The sequence below is a fragment of the Falco punctatus genome (assembly GCF_963210335.1).
Source record: "Falco punctatus genome assembly, chromosome: 12".
NCBI lineage: Eukaryota > Metazoa > Chordata > Aves > Falconiformes > Falconidae > Falco > Falco punctatus.
This window is the reverse complement of record NC_137592.1, coordinates 23,427,983-23,449,940: the sequence shown is the minus strand read 5'-3', so window position 1 is coordinate 23,449,940 and position 21,958 is coordinate 23,427,983. Positions and strand designations below refer to the sequence as shown.

Sequence of the window (21,958 nt, the reverse complement as noted above, 5' to 3'; positions counted from 1 at the left end):
TTTTTGCAGCTTTGGCCAGTGGCTGGCACAACAGCACCTCATCTTCCAGGCATGACTTTAATGCAAATAATAGGATCATCAGTCCCTCCTCGGATGCAAGTAGTAAGAGAAGGTCTTTCTAATGAAGGCCTAGGTTGAGCTTTGACCCAGGGATGCAGAAAACTCAAAACCTTATTTCTGTGATCTTTTGTCACCTTTTCTTCCTGTGTCATTACTGGACATCAGGTGTGCTTTTACATGTGACACCTGTACAGCTCTCATTGACCTAAAGGTTTCGTACCCCTCCATTAAGGTAAGAAGGAGCTGTGCTGCCCGGCAGTATGAGAAGTGCAACAACTATCCCCATACAACTTAGCTTTTCACCTATAGACAGGTCAAGCTGCTCTCAGGACAACTCCTGTCTTCTGCTCCCTCCGCCTCACTTCATGCAAGATTTCATGCAGCCTCCACTAGATTTTGGGCTCTGCTCAATGTCTTAGTGCAGCTTAAGAAAGAAGGAGACCCAAGAAGGATTAAGGAAGGAAAACAGATGCGTTGAGATCAATCCTTCAAAACCCCACAGAAAAATCACTGGAAGAGTCAAAAAGTTCAGGCTATTTCAATTTCAAATACTTTAGGCAAACCTAGGCTTTGCAAGAGTCACACAAAAAAAAAAAATCTTTTTATCCTTACAGTATTCAGGAATTCACCACTGTCCACCTGTGAAAACAGACAGAACTGCAACAATGACTCATTTTCTATTTGCAAATGTATTACCATACTTTTTTTAATAAAGAAGTTGCTCATTAATAATCACTTGGATTTAGAAATCACAGTGTAAATGACTACTTACTGCAACTCCAATTTAGAGTTAAATGCAAGTAAATGCAAAAAAAAATTATCTAAATATGTTTACATACAAATATTTCAAGACTGGCCTCCTGGTCAAGTGGAAATACATAAATAAATGCTATTCAATAATTGTGTTCTATAGTGAAAAACAACAATTTTATTCCTTTCTGAAAATGTCCAATCCAGGGTCAAACAAGAGTGATATTTGTATCTGGGTATATAATTATGCCTTTATGAATGACATACTAATAATCTTTCCCCCTCTCCCCATGTGTTGTGTAAGATCAAGAAAACCCATTAGCAAGCCATGCTAATATAGTATCAGGAATCTATAAAAACTAAAATTACAGAAATCAATCCAAACAAGTAAGCTTCAGTCATTGTCAAATAGTCTAACATACTAAATAACTATAAAAGCTACCATTTTTAAGCTAAAGTTCATTAGTGCTTAATACAATTTCAGAAGTACAGTATTAACATAACTAATTATTAAGATTATTTTCTTCTACCATGAACTGACTCTACAACCAGTCTAGCTCGCTCTTTCTGGTTTTATTAGGACATGAAAATCACCAAGCTCTAGATTCTTCTACATTTATTCAATGTAAAATTACTTATTAGAATTGCCTTGCTTAACTGCGTTTCCAGCACTCTGGAGGTTATACCTCTGCTTCTAGAAGCACAATCTAAAAAGTTAGTGATCAAAATAATCAACAGGAAATTGCAGCACAAATTAACCAAGTGATGAAGTTGACTAGGAATCTTGTTAGTTCCACAATATTTTTATATTCTTTCAAACATTTCTGCGTGTTTTTGTTAATGGCACTTGACACAGGAACATCAAAGAAGATACACGGGCTATACAGTACATATCATAGGATGAAATGAAACCTAATAGATCAGCAAATTTAGTCTCCTAAACATGTTTTTGTTCTAGCCAACAAGAAAAATTCAAGAAGACCTGTTGGAGTCTTCTTCACCTGGTGCTCAGACACTTACCAGGTCAGCTTGATATCCTGGCAAGACTGGCTGACTAAGGAGACATATTCCAAAATAAATCAAGCTTTTGCTAGCTTGGCCCCCGAGTTCCCTCTGAAGGATGATATGCTCCAATTCCTGCAAAACTGGAATGCAGCTAAGAATACAGTAACCACAGTATTTAGGAAATCCCAAACAAAGTCAAAGTGAACAATCCAGGCTTCCAAATCACTGTGATCAGATAGGGAAGAAAAACACCGTACTGAAAGACATCTGCTTGAATTATTCTCCAAAACCAGGCCCAGCTCTCTATATCACTGCACAAGAATTCATTTATGGCCAGGAGTACCAATCATGCACCTCATGCAAACTAATATTCTTCCTTGCTAGAAAAAGAAGCACCTTACGGTTTTCCTGGAATCACCGTCCTCCAGGTTAATACACAATGCGTAAAATTATGCTTGTACAGTTTCTTGGCCAGAAGGAAACCAGGCTTGTAGGCACTACCATGATATGTTTCACAGCATCCCAACAGCAGCCCCAGTGGGTTTGCAGCGTACACACGAACTGGAAGCTAATCTCCAACCTAATCTCTAATGTGACAGTAGTTACAAACACCAGAGCCTTATATACATGGCTGCTTCCACTGCCGCTGGTGAATCTCTGCTACAAAGTTTGCTAGTTTAGGCAAAGCTCCCACTTCCCAATGCACTTTGAGCAAAAGCTATGATTTCAAAGCCACCTCCTGAAAAAGTCACTTGCCAAGGACCATATCACCTTTCCTACATTTTCCGATTGCTGTCGAATATTTACAGCTAGCCCTATCTCCTTTCCTAACAACAAATCCCTAGCTCTGCAAGCCAGAACGCTACCGTGTTGTTGTCTATCAATTCCTGTGAGCAGCAAGCCTCTTCAGCATGAAGTTTCTTGAGTGCTCTCCAGATTGATAGGAAATCCAGCTTGTTTATGCTTAAAAGAGATTTGACAGCTTCTAACAGCCACTTAAACTTTGATGTCCCATGGAAGCCCCCCAGCCTATTTTTGAAGCATCTGTTTCTAAAATTTCTGGAGTTAGTAGTGCCAAGAAGAAGCGAGGCCTTATTAACATCAGATTGGCTCTCTACCACACTAAAATTTGCCAAGTGCTTTCCAACAACACTACAAGATAACTTCAGGGACTTTTGTGTTTCTAAGATACCCTTGAAGCCTCCGTGGCCATGAGAAAAGCCTGTAAGAGAACCCAAGACCTCACTCACCAATTCTCAAGCATGCAATGGCATCATAATTTACCAAAAGAAGGAAAAAAAAAAAAAAAAGTCTTCATCTTGAGCAAGAGTCTGCAGTCAAGCTTGCAGAATTCCATACGAAATCCGATAGTGCAGCTACACACAGTTAAAATTTACTACAAACAGGAACTAGTAAGCTGCTTAGCAAATATATAATGTCTGTACATAACATTAAAACTTTATCTAAATTTGCTATAATTCAAGCCAATGCCCGCTTAAATTAGTATTTTACCCTTGAACTTCCTGATGGTATGGCTAATATACCTAACAGAGTAAGTCACCACCACTTATAAATTTGACTGGCAGAATCTTCTGTCCTATTGGAATCGAACTACTTGGAGTATGAATGTTAAAAGCATTCATAAAGTCATGGAATAAAATTTCAGAGTCTATCCCTCAAAAAGTACTGTCCCAGGAATTTTTTATCCTTTCCCAAATTAACTAGAAGCACCTCCTCTATTTATATTTGGTCTGAGATGGACAAAATTTTGAGATAGCTTTACCTACAGGGAATCCCAATATTATTTTCCTTGTAATTTAAAGGATGAGTGCATAAGGCTGATGTGATCAAGACCATCATCAGTGAGGTGAGCAAGATTAGTCCCCGCATATTGTACAACATAACTCTAGCCCTACTTTTATTCATGTTTTATTCATGTAGAGCTAGAAAATGAGGCCTTTCTCCTGAACCAGTCTAGCACTGGTCTCCCGGGAGAAGGTGAGGTGCAGAGGCCATGCAGTTCTAGAAGCAACACAAAATTACTGCCCCAATTAGGGATTTGGGATCAGGTCCTACACCTGCAATACACGTTTTACATGCATTATTGGGCAATTTACTCCTCACCTTGTACCCCAGCTATCCCTCTTTAGAACAGAATATATCACTCCTTTTCCTCTCCCTTTGCCTGTTCCCCAGACAGTAAGTTCATGAAACCAGGAGACCATCCTTGATGAAATCCATAAAGAGATCAACCTCGTTAATTCCCCAACAATCAGGGAAAAGTCCTTATAGCATATTATCATTTTTGAATGGTTTGCAAAAAAGGATAGAGGTGGGAGGTGAATCCATTTCCAAACTGCTTGCTGCTTTATCAGAAAATGAGGGAAAACCCTATGCAGTTTATAACTTCTATTCACAAGTGTCCAAGTCAAGTGAACCCACGTATAACCAACAACAGCCCTTGCACACCAAAATCCCTTCTGGACCCTGTAGCTCTCCTCCTTCTCCCCAGAACAGCCTGCCAGTCCTCCATCCTCTCTGCAATGCTCCCCAGTCCTTCCCACACTCCCTACCCCCTGTTCCTCTTCAGAGCTCTCCCTGTAGAAAGTACTCGTACCTCTCCCAGCTCCACCTCAAACTAACCCACCTCCCTGCCACGTCTCCTGCTCGCATGGCTTTGACCCGCAGCTTGGAGAAAGGCACCATGAGCTGTGGCTGCCCCCTGGTACGTGTGTGCTGCCTGGCCAGCCAAGATGAGGATACTTAACGAACACCACCTTCACTGTCAGCATATCAAACAAACGGTGTGGGGTGCTGCACAAGGCTGTGTGTTGCACAAACCTGATTTGGAAGGCACTCAGCAAATTAACAATCCTTCCCCCACAGAACTCCAAACATGTTACAGCTGATGTTTGTAAGAGCAAGACATTCAGGCCAAGCGATTTCACTGGATTTTTGACCATGTCAACGCGGAGACAGTCATTCCTTTTTAAAGACAACACCCCATCCACCCCAAATGTTAAACTGAGGTTTCTGTTCTTAAAATGAAAGAGCTCTGACTGTGCAATGTGTCCATTTCTCTCACTGTTCTCACAATAAAATTATCACTGCCAGGAGATCATCTTTATCAACTGGTCCCATCAAGCCTTCCTTAAAATCTTTTTTTTCTCCATCTGACCACTACTCCCCTCAAATTCCACTACTTCTTCACCCAGTTTTCCATCTGTTTTGACAAGGAACACTCTTCCTGAAGAGAAGAGCAAAACCGTAGGTCTTCAGGACTTGTAGAAATATCAGGAACACTTTTTATAGCATGATTTTATCCTGTCTCTAATACTTTGATTATGCTAGTCTTAAGGGCACGTGGTATCTGACAAGGGTCATGGGTGGGTTTTTTGCTTGTTTTGGGGTTTGCTCTAGGTTTTCTTTTTTATGTACCAGCTTATGTGGAAACTACAGTTCAGGTGATGAGTCTCCAAGTTATTCTGCTGAATTACACACACCTCAAGAAAAGTAGCATTGTACAAAGCCACACTGTAAACCCTCGAGATCACCATCAGGCAGTACTGTAATGTGAGGCTTTTCTTCATGCACCACTGCTCATGGCAAAAATAAGTCACACACAGCAGAAATAGTCATTCGTGTTGTGAAGTTAACTTTAACTGGCCTCATGTGACAAATTGCTCACGAAAAAGCAAAAATCCAAGTTATTAGGAAAAAAAGAAATAATATTCAATTTAATAAAATTATCTTCTCTATCAGTTAGCTTAGTTCCTTTACATCATCCATTCCAACTGAATTATTAACATTTTACAAAAAGAGAACTTTTAGCTATCCCAAAATTTATATTCTGCACTCATTCTAAACAAATATGGGTAATTACATTTAGGGAATATTTAAATCCAGGTGTTAGACAAAAAAATCAAGATGTAATTATTTTGTGCCACCTGTTCCCTGTGCATTTAACAGGAATTTTATAAACAGTTTGAAGGCAAAACTCTGTGGTTCTGCTTTGAACTCCTGTGTGATGCCACTAGCTATTTTCTTAAAAATCCAAATCAGAATAACTATGCAATATTAACAAAAAGGCAAATGTTCATGTTTTTTAGCAGACTGTTATTAAATCCTTGTGTAAATACTTGTCATTTTAAGATGCTAAAAATATTTACTAGCCAAAGTTTATAAAAGTAGCCAAAGACTTTATCTCTGAGAGATGACTGTAAATAACTGCAGACAGTTGTTACAGTCAAAGCACTCACTCTCCTGTAGAAAATAAACAGTTGGAAGCTTTTAATATTGCTACAAGTAGCTGATCAGGATTTGAGGCCATTTGAAGCAAGAATCAGATCCACCACGGAACGAGGTGGGAAAAGGAAGAGGGACAGAGAATGGGAGTGGAGTGTCTTACATGACTTCTCTTAGGCACACTAAAAGTATTCTAATTAGATGTATAAGAGATTAATTTGACAATTAAATGTACCATTGATTAAAACTTAAACCTTTGACTTTTTTCAACAATATACTTATAACAAGAGACAAACCTTCTGCATGCTGTAACACGAGAAAGACAGACTCCTCAGAGATGATGTACTTGTGCAGACACACCATGTTGGGCACACAGCGGGGTATGATGGTCGTTCTGCTCCTGCTGTACTCACTACTTTTCCTTAGACCCTGACAGAGAACAAAAAGGTCAGTTGTACCCTCAGTTGCCTTTGGAGCCTGCTGTGCTCTGTGTTTATCAACCAAACTAATCTATCCGAGTTACTCTGGGCTTCAGAGAAACCACTCATCTGCTGCTCTATGCCCCTCGGTCCCCCGAGGCTGTGCTGATGGCATCTGGCGCATTTCCAGAGAACAGAAGATGGCACAAAGCTGCCATTAAAATCAATTACATGGGTCAATGTTTTTATTAGAATCTCTCTCAAACTAAGTCATCAGGATGACACTCAGTTATTTCCCTGTGACCTTTTTTTAAAATTTTATTTTTGTGTGTGACCAAAAGACACTATTAAAAAAAATTCAATTCAACTTCTAAAGACAAAAGAATGCCTTAGCCTTACAGGTAATCCTTACATTTCCATTGTATTTTACTAAAGACAACAACCGCAACAACAAAAAGGAAAGGAAAGGATTAGTCTCCTTGAGAGGTAATGATTTTTGGGAAGTAGCACACAGATGAAGTTGCCAGAAGTGAAAAAATTGACGTGGTTGGGAGAAAGGGAGGGTAGAGAGAAAGAGAAAGAAAATAATTATGTCAATAGTGTGACCTATTACAATATTGATAAACATAAGCAGTTAAATGGGAAATTCAATGTTACCCTATCTGCCAGTAGATAAAGTGAGGTTCTAACATACAATAATTCACAAGTAAACCTTTCTGAGGGACAAACTGGTTTTCTGTTCCCTGCACATACTTAAGACAAACAATTTCAAAGGCCAGACACACAAAGTTAAGGCAGGCTTGTAAGCCAACCCTGAAGTGAAGTTACAAAATGTTAACAACTAAGTAGAGCTCCATGTCTGGGGGACGGTTTTCAGCCTGCCCTCCCATCAGCAGTGGAATTCATGTCAAGGGGAACCTGAAATAATGGCCCTGATAACAATACTCATACTAAACTAATTCTCAGCATCACAGATGCTCCGAGCATATTGGGATCTTGATCTGAGCACTTTCTGAAACACAAAAGAGTAATGTGAAAAATTGTATTATGACCAATTAGCTATTCGCTAATTCGATTGTTTAGTAACACTAAGTTCAGTTTTCACAGCCTATTGATGTAAAACATAGCAAAGCAATTCTGAGTAAGACCAGCCGTCCATTTCATCCAGAAACCACTTTGGCCAATATCACATTCTTCAGCTACGGGAAGACCAAACACGTTAAGTGTTGTGGATGTACTTGGACTAAGGAGAATTTTCACCTTCAGCAGCAGCCTGTGCATGTCCTGAGCCACCAGAGCTTTACAGATGTTTTAAGCAGCACATTGAAACTATGATTCTTTACTGAAGCCTGTTAAAGTGTTGGCCACAATAACCGGTGGCAATTCAAGTGAGTAAACCAGCACATCAGAGCACTAGAGACATTACAGAGAAAGGAAGGGAAAGCAACTGAATGCCAACAAAAAGAATTTCAGTGTGCTTAATAGGGATATATGTATTAACATAACAATATAGCACAGAGATAACTCTATATATTAGATGCAAACTGGTCTTTTTGTGGTGGTGTAATTTAGGAGACCAAACTGTTTAGAGGAGTAATAAAAGACTTTACTCACCTTCAGTATAAAAGTCTGCTGTGTTCTAGTGTCCATTACAAGCAGGACCTAAGCAAAAAGTATTCAGGGAAATATTTAAGATTCACATGACTAAGTTAACAAAACAGTTCTTAAATCTGATGTTGAATATTCTTACAAAGGAAGTAACCTGATTCCCAATCAGCTAACTTAAACAATGAATCCTAACTTGCTAACAGAAATAACCAGTACTTTGTAAGTACAGCAATAACCTAGCAGAACCTAATTTACAGAAATGCAATGATAACAACACAATGAAGCACTAAGAGTAGCCTTCACAAAGCATTATAGTCTTATGTCACTTCACTTAAATTCACTGTACCTACCTTCCTAGTGCAACATTTTCCCCATCAGGCTTCCTATACATCAAATGTGTTGCCTACCAGTGGGTTACCAAAGGGATTTTTTATGTTGGTTTTTGAGGTTTTATTCTGGGTGGCTACATACCTGCTTTCCAGGAAGCTAAACTAAAAGCTGGCCACACACATGCTCAGACCATAAAAAAAATGTTTTATCAACTGTATAGTCACTGCTGTCTCATTCCTTCACTGCATTTTTGCTTTGTAGCACTCGTAAGCCACAACAGAAATGGCTGCAAAGAGGTCTTTTTGTGCTACTGTAAACTAGCATTAAGGTAAGAACAAAAAAAAAAAGAGGTTTATTTAGGGAGAAGAGAGTAGATGGATTTGCTGCAGAGAGCATCCCTGTTATGAGTGCATCACCTCTACTGAAAGCACTTTAAAAACAGTATAGTGATGAGAGAAAAGGACTGAATAACAACCACTACCTTAGCAAGCTCCATTTATTTGTGTGTTGAAAACAAAACAAAAATATATATGTGTACATATACTAAGGAAACTGCATCTTTAGGGAGCTGGCACCCTCTGCATGTCCATCTTCAAACCACCCTGCTCAGGAACTAATTGATTTCAAACTCCAAGAACATGGATGCACTGGGAAAGGACCAGCTGCAAGACAGCCACACGAGAAGCACAAGGCCAACCCTCCGCTAAGAACAAGGGTGTGCACTCACTGTTTATTTACAACAGAGGTTGTAAACCTCCAGTATAAATACTCACATACAGTTAATACCAAAATATTTAGGCTGCAAAATCAAACCCCTAAAGGGCTGCAAATGTCAGCACTGCAGTCACCAAACTTCGAGTTCAACAGACAAGATGCAGCAATGCCAAGTCAATAGACAAGATGCAGTGAAGACCAAGTCAGCTCACATCAAAAAAGACTTCTAGCAGGGGAATGACGTGCCAGGAGTAACACGGCGTTGGATTCACCAGGTGACAGGAGGACAACACAGCGCACTGTCTCCCCATATCTCCCTGCTGTGTGGGGCAGGCATGCAGTCATGCCCTGCTTCTCTGAAAGGGTGAAGTCTACCAGGCTGACATGCTGACGTTCCCCACGCCAAGGGAACTGTGGAAACAGCCATCCTGGGCAGTGCCCACAGCAAGGCGAGGTGGAGATGTGCAAAAGGCCCAGGCAGCTGGGCCAGGAGGGGAGGTCTCAGGGCAAGGTTGTGCCGCCTTCCCCCAAGCAGCGGCTGCAGCAAAGCAACCCTTACTCTTGGGGCTAGCCGCATTCTAAACACTGCCCTTCATCTCTCCCCATCGCAGCCCGGAGCGTCTCAAGCAAGAGGAGGAAAACTGGAGTCTTTTCTAATAATTTCTCTTCCACCACATTTCACCGAAAGAAATAAAGTCACAGATGCCTCTCCACCTCAACCCTTTTACCACAGTTGCACGCAATTTTAGAAGCTGTTCTGTATCTTCTGGCAAAAAAAGCATCAATAGAAGTTGGTGTTACTGAGATTTTTTGACAAAGCAATGACACACAGTTCCTATGTCAAGGGCACGGTAAGGAAAGGCAAATGTCCCCAGGTCACAGTCTGCCAAACAACTTTTTCAGGCCTCTTACCTGGGGCTTCCAGAAACAGTGGAAACCAGTTGAATAAATAACAACTGTAAAACTGGTTTTTGTTATCCTTGCTTAACCAAAAGTTGCAAAACTAAAATTAAAAAAAACCAACAAACTCAAACAAGCAAACAATAAAGGAAACTAAAAGAACAAGAGAAAAATAAAAGCCAGTTTACAACAGGTGCCAAAAGAAGATAAAACTGGTTTGGAAAAAAGCTATGTATTTACAATCACTTTCCTTCTTCTCCCAAGTTTGTTTGTAACTAGACACTGTTCACATTGAGGCAATAAATACGAGAACATATGTGATTTTTTTTTTTTAATGTGCCCTTTGACTGTCAATATCTCCCAAACAGGTGTTGGGTAAATGATTATAAATTGGCCTCTGGATACACCTCTTCAACTGAGCCGTACAGGACTGGCGATAATATAATTAGACCTAAAAACATCAGGCTGGTGAATGCTTTCCATCTGTTTGGCAATAATGTTTAGTTAACAATAGTCTTTAAAAGAAGCACCTTCAACTTCAGTTCTTAAAGTTATTTATAGGGCCATTCTTAACACACCAGCACTCTTGCTAACAAGAGCTTTAGCCACTTGGAAATTATTAGCCATACGGCTGTATATGAAAAGGAATGGCAGCATTTAACATCTGTATCTCTCCAGATTTACAAGCATCAACCTCATTTAAAGTCATTTCTTAATGAACAGTTCCACGGTCTGTATTAATATTATAGTTGCATGCACAAAGATCATAAGGAGCCAAACATTTTTTTAATACCAACAGTAGGCCAATCAGTAATGAAGCTGTCAGCATAAAGGACAGAATAATAGCTTCTTTAACCCTCAAACAGGATTTGTTCATTTGTAGAGTAGAAGACACCAATTTAAAAACTGCTCATGGGTTTGCTCACCTTTATAAAGACAAAAATCTAATTTGGTACTAATTTGATACAATTGTCTTTCCAATAAAAGGCTCCTAAAGCCATCTTTTATTCCATGATAAAACAACTGCTATAACTAAAACTGTCATGAAATAATTACCTTTGATAGCATACCTTATTGCACAAATACAATTAATGTATTCCTCTCTTTCATTTTTCACACTTGCTTATCAGCACTGCATTAGCATATGGTGTAACAGAACAGATTACTGAGCCCGAGCCCTATAAGACAACATATAGAATGACTACCACTAACATGAATAAAGCAGACAACGGGTCCCTTTAGGGCTAGCTTCATCTGTTGTTGTATCACAACACCAAAATGAAAGTAGCAGCTACAGTTTTGTAACTGTAACAACAAATAATATTTGTGAGCCTTTGCGGTTAACCACCTAGATGGATGTAACCAGCTTCTTTTTCCTTCCCATCAAGCATTCCCAGTGATGATCATCTAAATTCTTTTCATTTCACGGAAAATTATTTCTTTGCTGATTCAATACCAACCCTTCTGCACGACTGTTTACCTCAAAAGGGACTCCAGGAAGAGCCATAAATATAATTTTAGGAATTCACCCAGTGATGCTCCATTTGGCCCTGGCAGACAGCAGCTTCGTATGGCCACACCAAACCAAAAACCTGCTTCAAGGGGAGGCAGCCTGCGTGCACATTACAAAAAGATGGTTTAACTAGATTCATACATATAATTAAAGGACTACATAAATTAATAAATCACTGCCAGAAAACTGACATTTCAGGAAGGGATAAGACCAGGAAAGAATTGGTCACAAGTACATTTTCTTTGCTTTTTATCACACACATCCAGAGCAGAGAAAGGTGAGCAGCTCTTGGATGCATGACCAGGCTGCTGCAGAAGTAGTGTACGTAACAGTATGCCTGCCACTGAGCCAAAGGCCAACTTATTCTCCTCACCTCATGCTTTACAGCCAGTTCCTAGACAGTAATGCTATCCCAAGCCTTTCCTGTTTGCATTCCTTCACACTTCTCTCCCATTGCAAAAGTGAACGCTTCAGTAATTCTCTTTCTAAGATTTCTTTTTAAAATTCAAACTGACAAGTCTGCACCCTAATAGCACGATGGGACAAAACAGGATTCCATATAGCATTCCCTATGGCGTAACTCAGGTCCTCCTCAGAGCAGATCACACAGAGATGCATTAGACTAGGTTGCTTCTAGCTCGCATAAGCTGATGAAACCTGTTTCACTGATGATGACTACGGTGTAACTTGCAATATGTAATATCTCCTAACAATGAGCTGTCAACTGTAACATTCAGCATCGTATCTCAGAGGGGAGGGAGAAGAATGCACAGTAGGGCATTCCTGGGCACTGAGCAACTAGACTGTGACACAAAAGAGACAAGGCAAAATCCTATTTGTAATACTAATGTACGAACACAGTCAAGGTCTACATACCACACTGGCTTTTACAGCACTGTTGCTTACTCGTTCTTTCTCTATTTTTTCTGCGTTGATGACAACCTTAACGTGGCCAAAACCACTGACAAGCAAATAGCAACTGCCACAAATAAATACATAATGTAAATAAATGTCTTCAGCAGCACAGACATCCCTATTTTGTACAAGCACTCGAGCTCTCAGGCACATCCCAAAAAACAGCAGCACTGCATGACAGCATCTCAGTAAAGTGGCAGATAGCAATACCCCTCCATGATGCCAAACAGGATTTTCTACTTGTGGTTTGTTGTTTTTTTTTTTTCCCCCTAAGTCAAGGGTTAATTCTGATGCTGACAGCAGCTACTTAAAAAAATTAGCTTCTTAGATTTGATTTACAGTGTATCCAACAGCTTAGTGAAAATAAATTAAATTCAATTCAATATAGTCAGTACAATTAATTGGAGAAAAATAAAATAAAACCTGCCTGGTAAATAACCATAGTCTAGTTTTAAGAAAACAGTTAATTTTAGGATCCTTTAAATGCACAGAAATTAGCAAATGTTTCAGTATGCTAATTTTTTTTTAATTAAAAGATATTTCTGCAGTAAAAGCTCTTTCATATGCACTGCTGATTCTTCATCAAACGTTAAGTTTCCAACTTAACACCAGTATAGCCGGTGGCAGCCTGAAGGTTTACCATCTGCTGCCACCCAAAGTCACGGTGGCCACCTTCAGAACATATGCATCAAAGCCCTGAGATAAGAGACTGAAGGAATACTGCAGAAGTCAGCATAAGGGGAATCACAAACCCAGAGGCAGGCAACAGGCAAGTCACCAGGAAAAAAGAACGTGGTGAACCATCAGTCACCCTACTGAGCACCCAACCAAGGTCACAGGGGACAGCACTGGAAGGACTAAGGACTGCTCTAAACGCACTGCTCTCCTGCAGGTGGCTTTAACATAAACGCAGTCCGCAGCCCTCTATCACACCGCAGCCGTCTGCTTCCCCAGACCCCCTTGCTTTTCTGGGGTTTTTTCCTCTCCCTTCCCCCACCACCCAGCATCTAATACTGATTTTTTCCAGCCTCCACACTCTCAGGACATAGTGCAGAACATACCTGTGCTTTTTATCTACTTGAGGAGGTTTTAATACTGATCAGAATAAACACCTCAAAACACATTTGCTTACAAAAACGTGGCTTTAAGTTCACTAACACAGGTTGAAAAATAGCTTGTGTCTGATCAAAGAAAACAGAATAGGATGTCTTACTGCAGTACCAGATACCAGAAAGGTTTTGAAGGCACACCAGACCTAACAGATTACTTTAAAAACAGCTCCATTTTGTTATTAAATTGCTGTTCTACACTGAAAACACATCATGTAGCTACGTCACCAGTGGGCCATCTATTAATTCCAGCCCTTATCTGCTGAACACACCCTTATCATAGGATCGATTCTGTAGCAAAAGTCCTACAAACTCAAAGATGTTTCAGATGATCACCTAGGATTTTTCTCCTTGCGTTTACCTCACCATTTGGAAAATTCCATTACAGGTAGTGACAAACAACCAGGAGCAAGCTGGTTACCTGATCCTAGCTCGAGTACTTGGGACTGCAAAAAAACCTTAGTAGCGGCTGGCACATGGCTGGGTGCCGCAGTCAGGGCACAGCTGAGGTGATGAGGCAGAAGCAGGCATGCAATTCCGCCTGTTCTCCTCAGCTATGCCGGCTGTCAAGGCTACCAGGATTAAAAGATCTACTTAACACAGATTTATTCTTGTCACTTTTCAGATTACACCACCCAGACTCTCGCTCGTCTCCCTCTGTTGTTATAAAAAGAGATTACATTTGGCTAATATGCATGAAAAATACGATTATTGCTTAGCCTTGTACCTGTGCAATATGAATTATCTTCAGTTTGGAATTACTCTTCCTTTCAAACTATTATTCTAAGGAACTTACAACTCATATATTCTATGACTTGCAATAATAGTGTACTTAAAAGACAAATTGTGCAACTTTAAATAAGGCAAATGCTAAGAAAGTATCCTATATTCAAGCTCAATTTTTTACATACTTTTGGTTGGTAACAGAGAGGAAAGCCCACTTCCTGAGAGCAAACTGAAAACCAGGCAATAAATGACAAATGGTGAAATATTACCCTAGAAAATGTATCTGTCAGGTTTTACTAGAGAATGGTTTACAGTACAAAATGCCACTCAGCATCACAGTAATTCTGCCACTAATTATGTACTAAGCAACTTAGTAATAGTTAGGAAGACAAATAATTTTGGTTTAAAGGAAAATATCTCCATAAATTATTTATTCCTGCAGGCCAGAAGATACATATAGTTCAGCCTGTACTGAAATATTCAATAATTTCATTTCTATTTTACTAAGGGAAGGGCAAAATCTGCACTACTTTACACAATCTTAGGACTGTTTTATGTCAGATGAAACAAAACATTCACTGAAGTCAAAATAAATTTTAGTGAGTCAAACGAGAAGGAAGCTAGAGAGAGAGACTAAGGGTTACAACAACAAATCACTCAGAAATGTTCAGACTGATATAAATGGAATGACTTCAGGAAAACAAGCAGCAGGTGTTTAAGAGCAGGGAAGAAGGGACAGGACTCTTTCTAGCTGAGCGAGAGATCATGTTTTGAAGTTAACCTTTTAAACTTTAACCTCACCTCAAAATAAAATGATGAATATTTAAGTTTCTAACAAACACTAACATTCATGTACAGCCCACACACTGCCATAAAAAGAGCCCTTTTCTCCTATCCTTTGATTAAATTTCATTAAAACTAACCATAATCTTGATAAATTCAACTAATAGTCTGCAGATTATGCATGCAAACTCTACACATATTCTATATACTTCTGCTTTTTGGCACCTTCACTTATCAAGCAAACAAGGAGTAAGCACACTTTCTAAATAATGAGTGATATTGATTTGGTACTTCTGCATATTTCTAAGGTCAATTCATCAAAATGTACTACCATCCGGGTTACGACTTCTCACAATTGCGCAACAGCCACAAAAAATAACCTGTACTCAAGATCAACAGAATGGCTTCCATTTCTACAGAGAAGTCACCTACTTCTAGAACCCTCTTCAGAAACTCCCAGAATAATTTTAGCAAGGCCCTGATGACAGTATTTTACTTTATAAGGTTTCAGATTGTACAACACAGCTTAACAAACAGTGTATTGAACAACAAGCTCAAAGGTACAGACATCTGCGGAAGAACTGATCACAGTCATACCGGTGCCAATACAGACAATGTGGCTTGATGGGGGTCCAGGGGAGGGGATAGAAAAGACATAAAAGACAGTCATTGGTTACAGAGGCACAGTTATTACTTAATGCACTCTCCTTTCAAGATGAATCTTTAAATTGAATGAATCTAAATAACAGAGGGTTCTGAAGAATAAGAAATTGGGTTTGAAACAGCATTGTGAAGGTATCCAGCAGCACCATAACAAAGTCGTTTCTTTAGGGGCCAGTTGTAGCTTCAAAGGAAAGATTTGCCTAGGGCAGAAACTCAGCACAGAATCTGCAACCTTGATTTTTAATTAGGCAAATTTTGAAAGCAAAAATCTTTGCTATTCCAAAAAGAAGTTTTCTACTTTAAGGTATACGAACTGATAAAATAATTGAACATTCTCAGTTGTAGTAACAGTAGCTAGAATACTCAGATATTAGCCTGTTTTAAATGCGGTACCTCTGGTAACATTAACAAGAGCTTTGCTGCCCAATCAGTAGCACCTCAGGGTCCACATCTGCAGGAAAAAAGCCACCTTTATAATTAGATTAAACCTCTATTTTCAGAAACCTACTCACAGGTAGACTCTTCCCATAATAAACACATAAAATACCTGCAAACACCACCTAGTTAACCTTTGACACCATGAAGTCAGCAAGCAGAGCAGCAGCAGAATTCAAAAATACAGTTTCCTCAAGCAAAATGTAGGTCCTCTTGGGTCTATTAAAATCATCGCATTTATCCCTCAGCCTTTACATGAGAGCAGAAGCAGAAGGATGGGAGGCGAGGCACATTTACAGTCATTTTGTGAATCTTCACAAAAATTTAAGGAGTTCAATAATGCTAAGTTCTCTAACTCTATATTTAGCAGAAAAGGGTCAACACAGCAAAATTTATTCAGGTGTTCAAGGAAGGTGGAAAGGCAGACAGGGAAAGATGGCACATTGGGAAGAAACTAGGCTAAAATTAAACGTCTAATCATTCTGCCTAAAATAGTTTGAAAACTCAGAGTTTCAGGTAGCAACAAGCATTTCGTCTGTGAAAATGAAGCCAATTCAAAATACTTCAGGAGGCTTCAAAAGAAGAACAAAGACCAATATTACTCTAAGGGAAGGCACTGAACCTTTCAGCAGCTGGTGGAGTGCAGGTTAACAGCTGGCTCCCTCGAGGCAGCACTGGTGCAGGCAAGACACCACTCCAGGCTTCCAGCAGCAGTGGGAGAACAAGTGTGCAAACCAAACACCATCATTTTTAAGTCAGTGTGTTTAAGCCAGCCTTGCACAGGATTAGACAAGACAGCAGTTAAAATGTCAGTGGCTCGTTACTATCCACACACCCACTTTGTGCTGCAACCGAAGCAGGTTAGCACAGAACACTAATTTCAGGCAAAACTCTGCGTGATGCTGAATCAGTTACAGACTTGTGCCCAAAAGCATCTTCAATGCTGGCCCTGAAAACCAGAATCTATTTTCAAGAACAAACACACTACAACATCTGCTTGACTCCAGCAAGGATACTTACACATCTATTTGGATGTCTCTATGATGTGAGCTTTAAGGCACATGCAAGGAGAGACGGAGGCAAGGAACAGTGATTGTGAGGAAGGAAGGGAGATGGTGCTTTAAACCAAAGGCAGAGGCATCATCTCCAGCGCACAGAGACGTGCACACTTTTGCTTCATATTCACATGCATTTTGTGTATGCATTATAAAACCAAATAAAACATGCTCTGAACATTTGGGCTTAAAGCAGCTTTTCATTTGCCTCACAACTTCATAAGCACTTAAAAATACATGGAAAAAAAGGCAGCATACCCAGAATAAGATTAAGGTTGTAATAAGGAGAATATGGAAGCAGGTACATAGAGTACAAAGATACCTGAAAGAATAGTGCTCCCTTTTTCATACAATAATTAAACATTAACTCTGACCCCTATGATTATTTATACACGAGCATACCAGCTGTATACATGGACCTGTTACTCCTCGTGCACGTTTCTAACACTAAGATCTTGTATTGTCACCACCAGAACCCTGATTCTTCCCAACTCTGCCTCAAAGATCTGAACACATTCAGCTCACACCTGGGGCACTTACTAGAGCTGTGCTCAGAGAGATTGAGAAGATCCGATAACACCAAGGACTCCAAAAGCTTTATTCTGATCAAGCATCTTCTCCAGTCACTGTTCATTATTCTCATACAAGAACAAAAACACCGAAAAAGTCTTTCTTGGCTCATTTCCAACACTTCTGCAGCCTCACGTTGTCAGACTAATTCACAAAGTCCATGCCTACTGCATCTGTTTAGTGGCTACTAATTCAGTTAGTCTAATAATCCAAGAGATAGGTCCTCTTTCCATCCTGTCTCTCTGATACTTATATAGAGTAGAACACAGGCTAAATTCTGTACTGACAACTAAGGAAAGAAGACAGAATGAATATGAAGTCAGAGCTGAGAAAACCTTGTGTGCTATAAAAACAACCATAATACCTAATGTATATAGCTCTCTGAGGAGAAGTTACCAACTTATGCACATAATTACAACAAAACAGGCAAAGAAAAACAAAAATCAGTCCCATAGCTAGGTTCAGTCCAACAAGAAAAAGAAACCTAAAAACACAGACCTTAAGAGACAAGCTACAGGTTTTCTGATGCACGTTACAAATGCATAAATTGACCATGCATTCAGTACATTATGCACAAACCAGGGACTATATAAGGAACTATCAAAAGGCACAAGGGAATTGGCAGGGCAAAAAGGAAATGAGCCTTTACAGTCTGCATTAGCCACTGCCACACTGCTGAATAATACATCATCTTAAAAGTATTTGGTAATGTGATAACTAATCAGCATTATCAAAACAATGCAGCAGTTCTTCTGGTCTCTTAATTAGGCTTGCAAAAAATCTGTATGGTCCTTTACTGTTTACAGAGGGATATTACCCTGGGATTTTGGAAGACATTATTTGCACAAGTCAAAAATAAGCTTGGCTTCACTGCTGAATCGCTGTCTCAGGGCAGGGAATTTCAATTCCAAATTCTCAGGGAAGGAGAGCAGTCCTGTTTGTCCCCAGCTCCCATTTCAAGTGACAATTCAAAAGCAGGAATTTCTACCCTTCCACATTTCAAGTATCCACCAGATTATTCAACTGAAAACACAACAACTCGTCCTTACCCCAGTATTGTAACCATGGCTTCATTTTTGAAAAACAGGCCTCATCCTATTGAATACCACCAAACATGTACCTTATCCTTTAGCTCAAATATATTTTGCATGACCTTACATGAATTGCTTAGATAAAAGCCTTTTTTCTTCTACTTTTGTTATTTTAAAGTGCAGATGCATTTGAGTCATTTTCCCCTTTTGTTTCATATCCTTAAGATCCACAGCTTCAAAGACAAAATGTCAGCATGCAGTCGATTTATGACTGAATTCTTGAAGAGACACTGAAGAATTACCTTGTCAATCACCCCAAGGACTCTGAAGGCCTTCAGTTCCTCGGCGGGGCTCCTTAGGTTCCAAGAGGGCCTTGAACTTAGTGATCCTGGAGGCTAATGGAAGATATCAAAGATTATACATCAATCAGGGTGGTACTTGAAGGAAGACTGCCTGCTGAAGCAAATGCCAGGCCGAAGGAAACTAAATTTATCATAAATCAGAGAGAGTGAAGATGAAAGGAGAAGTTTTCTGTTTGTCCTTAGGTGGAGGGGGGAGTGGGGGGGGTGGGGAATGGACAGATGACACCAACAACTTGCAAGTAAATAAAAATTGAGATAACATTGAAAACAATTTTTTAAAAAAAAAATAACGAACTTTTGTATTTTTTATGCTTAATGGAACCTGGCAATCAATTACTCAATTCTGACCCCATCACAATAATCAAAGCCTTACAGGTATTCTGGATACAAAATAATTCAGAGAGCACTGAGGAGGAGAAAGCAAATTAGAGGCTTTTTAAGTCTGAAGAACATAAAATACAGAACTATAAACAGGGTTCTCTTGCTCTCTGCTGAGCTTTATGAAAGCATTTTAATAACAAGGTGCACAACAGAAACAATTCTTAAAACTGCCTTAGAAAAAGGTAGCTAGCTATGCATCATTAATCTAGAAGTTAACACCATAGCAAGAGAACTGGCAGGCGCTAACTCTTCAAGTAGTTTACACATAGATTTTTGTCCGTGCTGTGTTTTGTAGTTTCTCAGGGCAAGCTCAAAGCTTGCATGTCAGAGGAGAGAACAACATTTCTACTGGAAGTCTTCTGGGACAAAGATCAACCTCTTAAGCATCACATATACCTCTGGCACATTAACAAACATGTCAAGAATTTTCTAGTTGCCAACTGAGAGAATTCATTAGATCTTCCTCCAAAAATTCAACACACAGCTTCTACTAGAACCACAGACCTGGATCTCTTCCTCACAAATAAGGTAACTTCATTTGCAGAGTTGTTGAATGCCAAATTCCTTTTAAGCACAATCTAGTGTCCCCAAGGACACTTCTACTGCACAAAGACCAAGGAAGAGGAAGATGAAACTCCTTAATTTTTAGGCTTCTAAGAGGCAAAAGCTGTTTGTCTAATTTGCCAGCATCCTGAGGCAATATTTAAGAAATGTCTCACAAAAGAAAACTGCTGGTAAGCAATTATGCTGTGGATGAAATGTTTAAGTATCAGGGAAAATCAAGAAATTTTCCCTTATGATCAGCAACTCCCAAAAAAACCTGAAGATCCTGAACTAGGTAATTCAATTTGCTTCCCCCCTAGTGTTTCCCCTCCAGCATCCTTAATATGCTGTCCTCAAAAGCCAGAGCACCTCCTTGAAGCTCTTCCCAAAACTGGTTCCCTTTCATGTTGCCAGCCAACCACCTTCTCTCCTTTCCAATTCTTTCCCAAAAATGAACACTTATTTAAGCACAGTCTGCAAAATTCAAAAGAAAGGGTCATAAAAATATGTTCAGAAAGCATGGAGGAAAGTGTGCTTTTCTTTTGTGTTCACCTACTGAGCTCAACATTTAAGAGTTCATTATATATATCTTCAATTATTTGTCTGGGTCTTATAATTGTTTTGTCATGTAAGTGCTGCTAAGGAAGAGTACCAACAGCAGTTAAGAGAAAACAGACCTGATTCTATAAATCACTAAAGGTTTTAGCATGAAGAGGAAAAAAAAACCTCAACATGAACTTTTTTCTCCAAGTCTAATTTAGGTTCCACATTCTAGCAAGCTGTTGGAAGGCTGAAGGAGTTTTGTTGGGTTGTATTTTGGAAGGGTGCAATTCTTCTACAATAACAAAATATTTTCTTTGAAACAGTTTTGCTAGCACAGTTTATTCGTGTGACAAGATTTCAAAAGCATTCTGAGGAATACATTTAATGTAACTGAATATTTCCAAATCCTCTAGACTACTATAAAAATTTCCACTTCTATATGCATGCTATTAGGTTTTATAACTGTTCCTCAGTAATCAAGCTTTTGAAATTTTCTCTTATGCATAACATTTCAGCCGTGAATTAAGTTCATACATCTCCACAGAAGTTAATAGTTGTGTAATAATGCTATAGAATCACATTTATGTACCCATCATGTCTGAAGAGCCAAAAACCCCACCATACACGTTTTTGGTCCTTCTCTAAAATACCATCAATGGTGGCACAGTAATATTATGCACACGCACTGTTTTTCATACATGTATTCTGCAGTCACTTCTTACCTTCAAACATTTTACATTCACATCCACATCTCCACAACTCCCAGTAGCTTCTCCATTTTTATCGATTTCAGGTTATTTTGGGCTCTTTACAGTACTTTGGTTTCACTGTTGCAAAGTCTAATAGTAGAGCCCAATGATGGGAAGGCATCATATTCTGTCATGAAGCAAGCCGGAAGCAAACTCTAAATACCCAATTCCCACAACTATAGCAATTAAGCACTCTATGAAGCTGCCTGCTCCTCTGAATAGAGCAAAAAATCCAAGCTCAGCATCTAGCCAGCAATAAGAAAAATAACTAAAACCCAGCGCTCTCATCAAAATAGAGGAAGAAAAAAAATACAGGAAGGAGGGTAACAAAAAAAATCAAAAGCTTCATTTGCCTTTAGAAATAAGGCATTTAAATCCTAAAGAAAGTGGCAGGCTACTCTGCCTGAAGAAGGCCTTCAGCAGCCTGTCCAAATGCTTAGCATGCTGCTCAGGTATCCCAGGATCTTCTCCCCTGTGGCTAGACCCTGTATGCTTTGAAACTATTTCCAGACTACGAGCTGCACAGCTGGAGTTACCTGACTTAGGATT

The 21,958-nt window shown here is 39.4% G+C and overlaps 1 protein-coding gene across 11 annotated transcripts in view; it reads right to left on the bottom strand.

Moving 5' to 3' along the window:
* The window catches only part of RPS6KC1 (ribosomal protein S6 kinase C1), a 205,683-nt gene that overhangs the window by 133,659 nt on the left and 50,066 nt on the right, over positions 1 to 21,958 (bottom strand). For all 11 annotated transcript variants that reach the window (XR_013931480.1, XR_013931481.1, XR_013931482.1 and 8 more), the window contains 3 exons: positions 19,134 to 19,226; positions 8,094 to 8,141; positions 6,357 to 6,489 (listed from right to left, as the gene is read on the bottom strand). Coding sequence is in view for 8 of the 11 variants with exons in the window: in XM_080408435.1 (XP_080264561.1) it covers positions 6,357 to 6,489; positions 8,094 to 8,141; positions 19,134 to 19,226 (274 nt within the window). In the remaining 3 variants the exon portion in view is untranslated. The remainder of the gene's footprint in view (positions 1 to 6,356; positions 6,490 to 8,093; positions 8,142 to 19,133; positions 19,227 to 21,958) is intronic.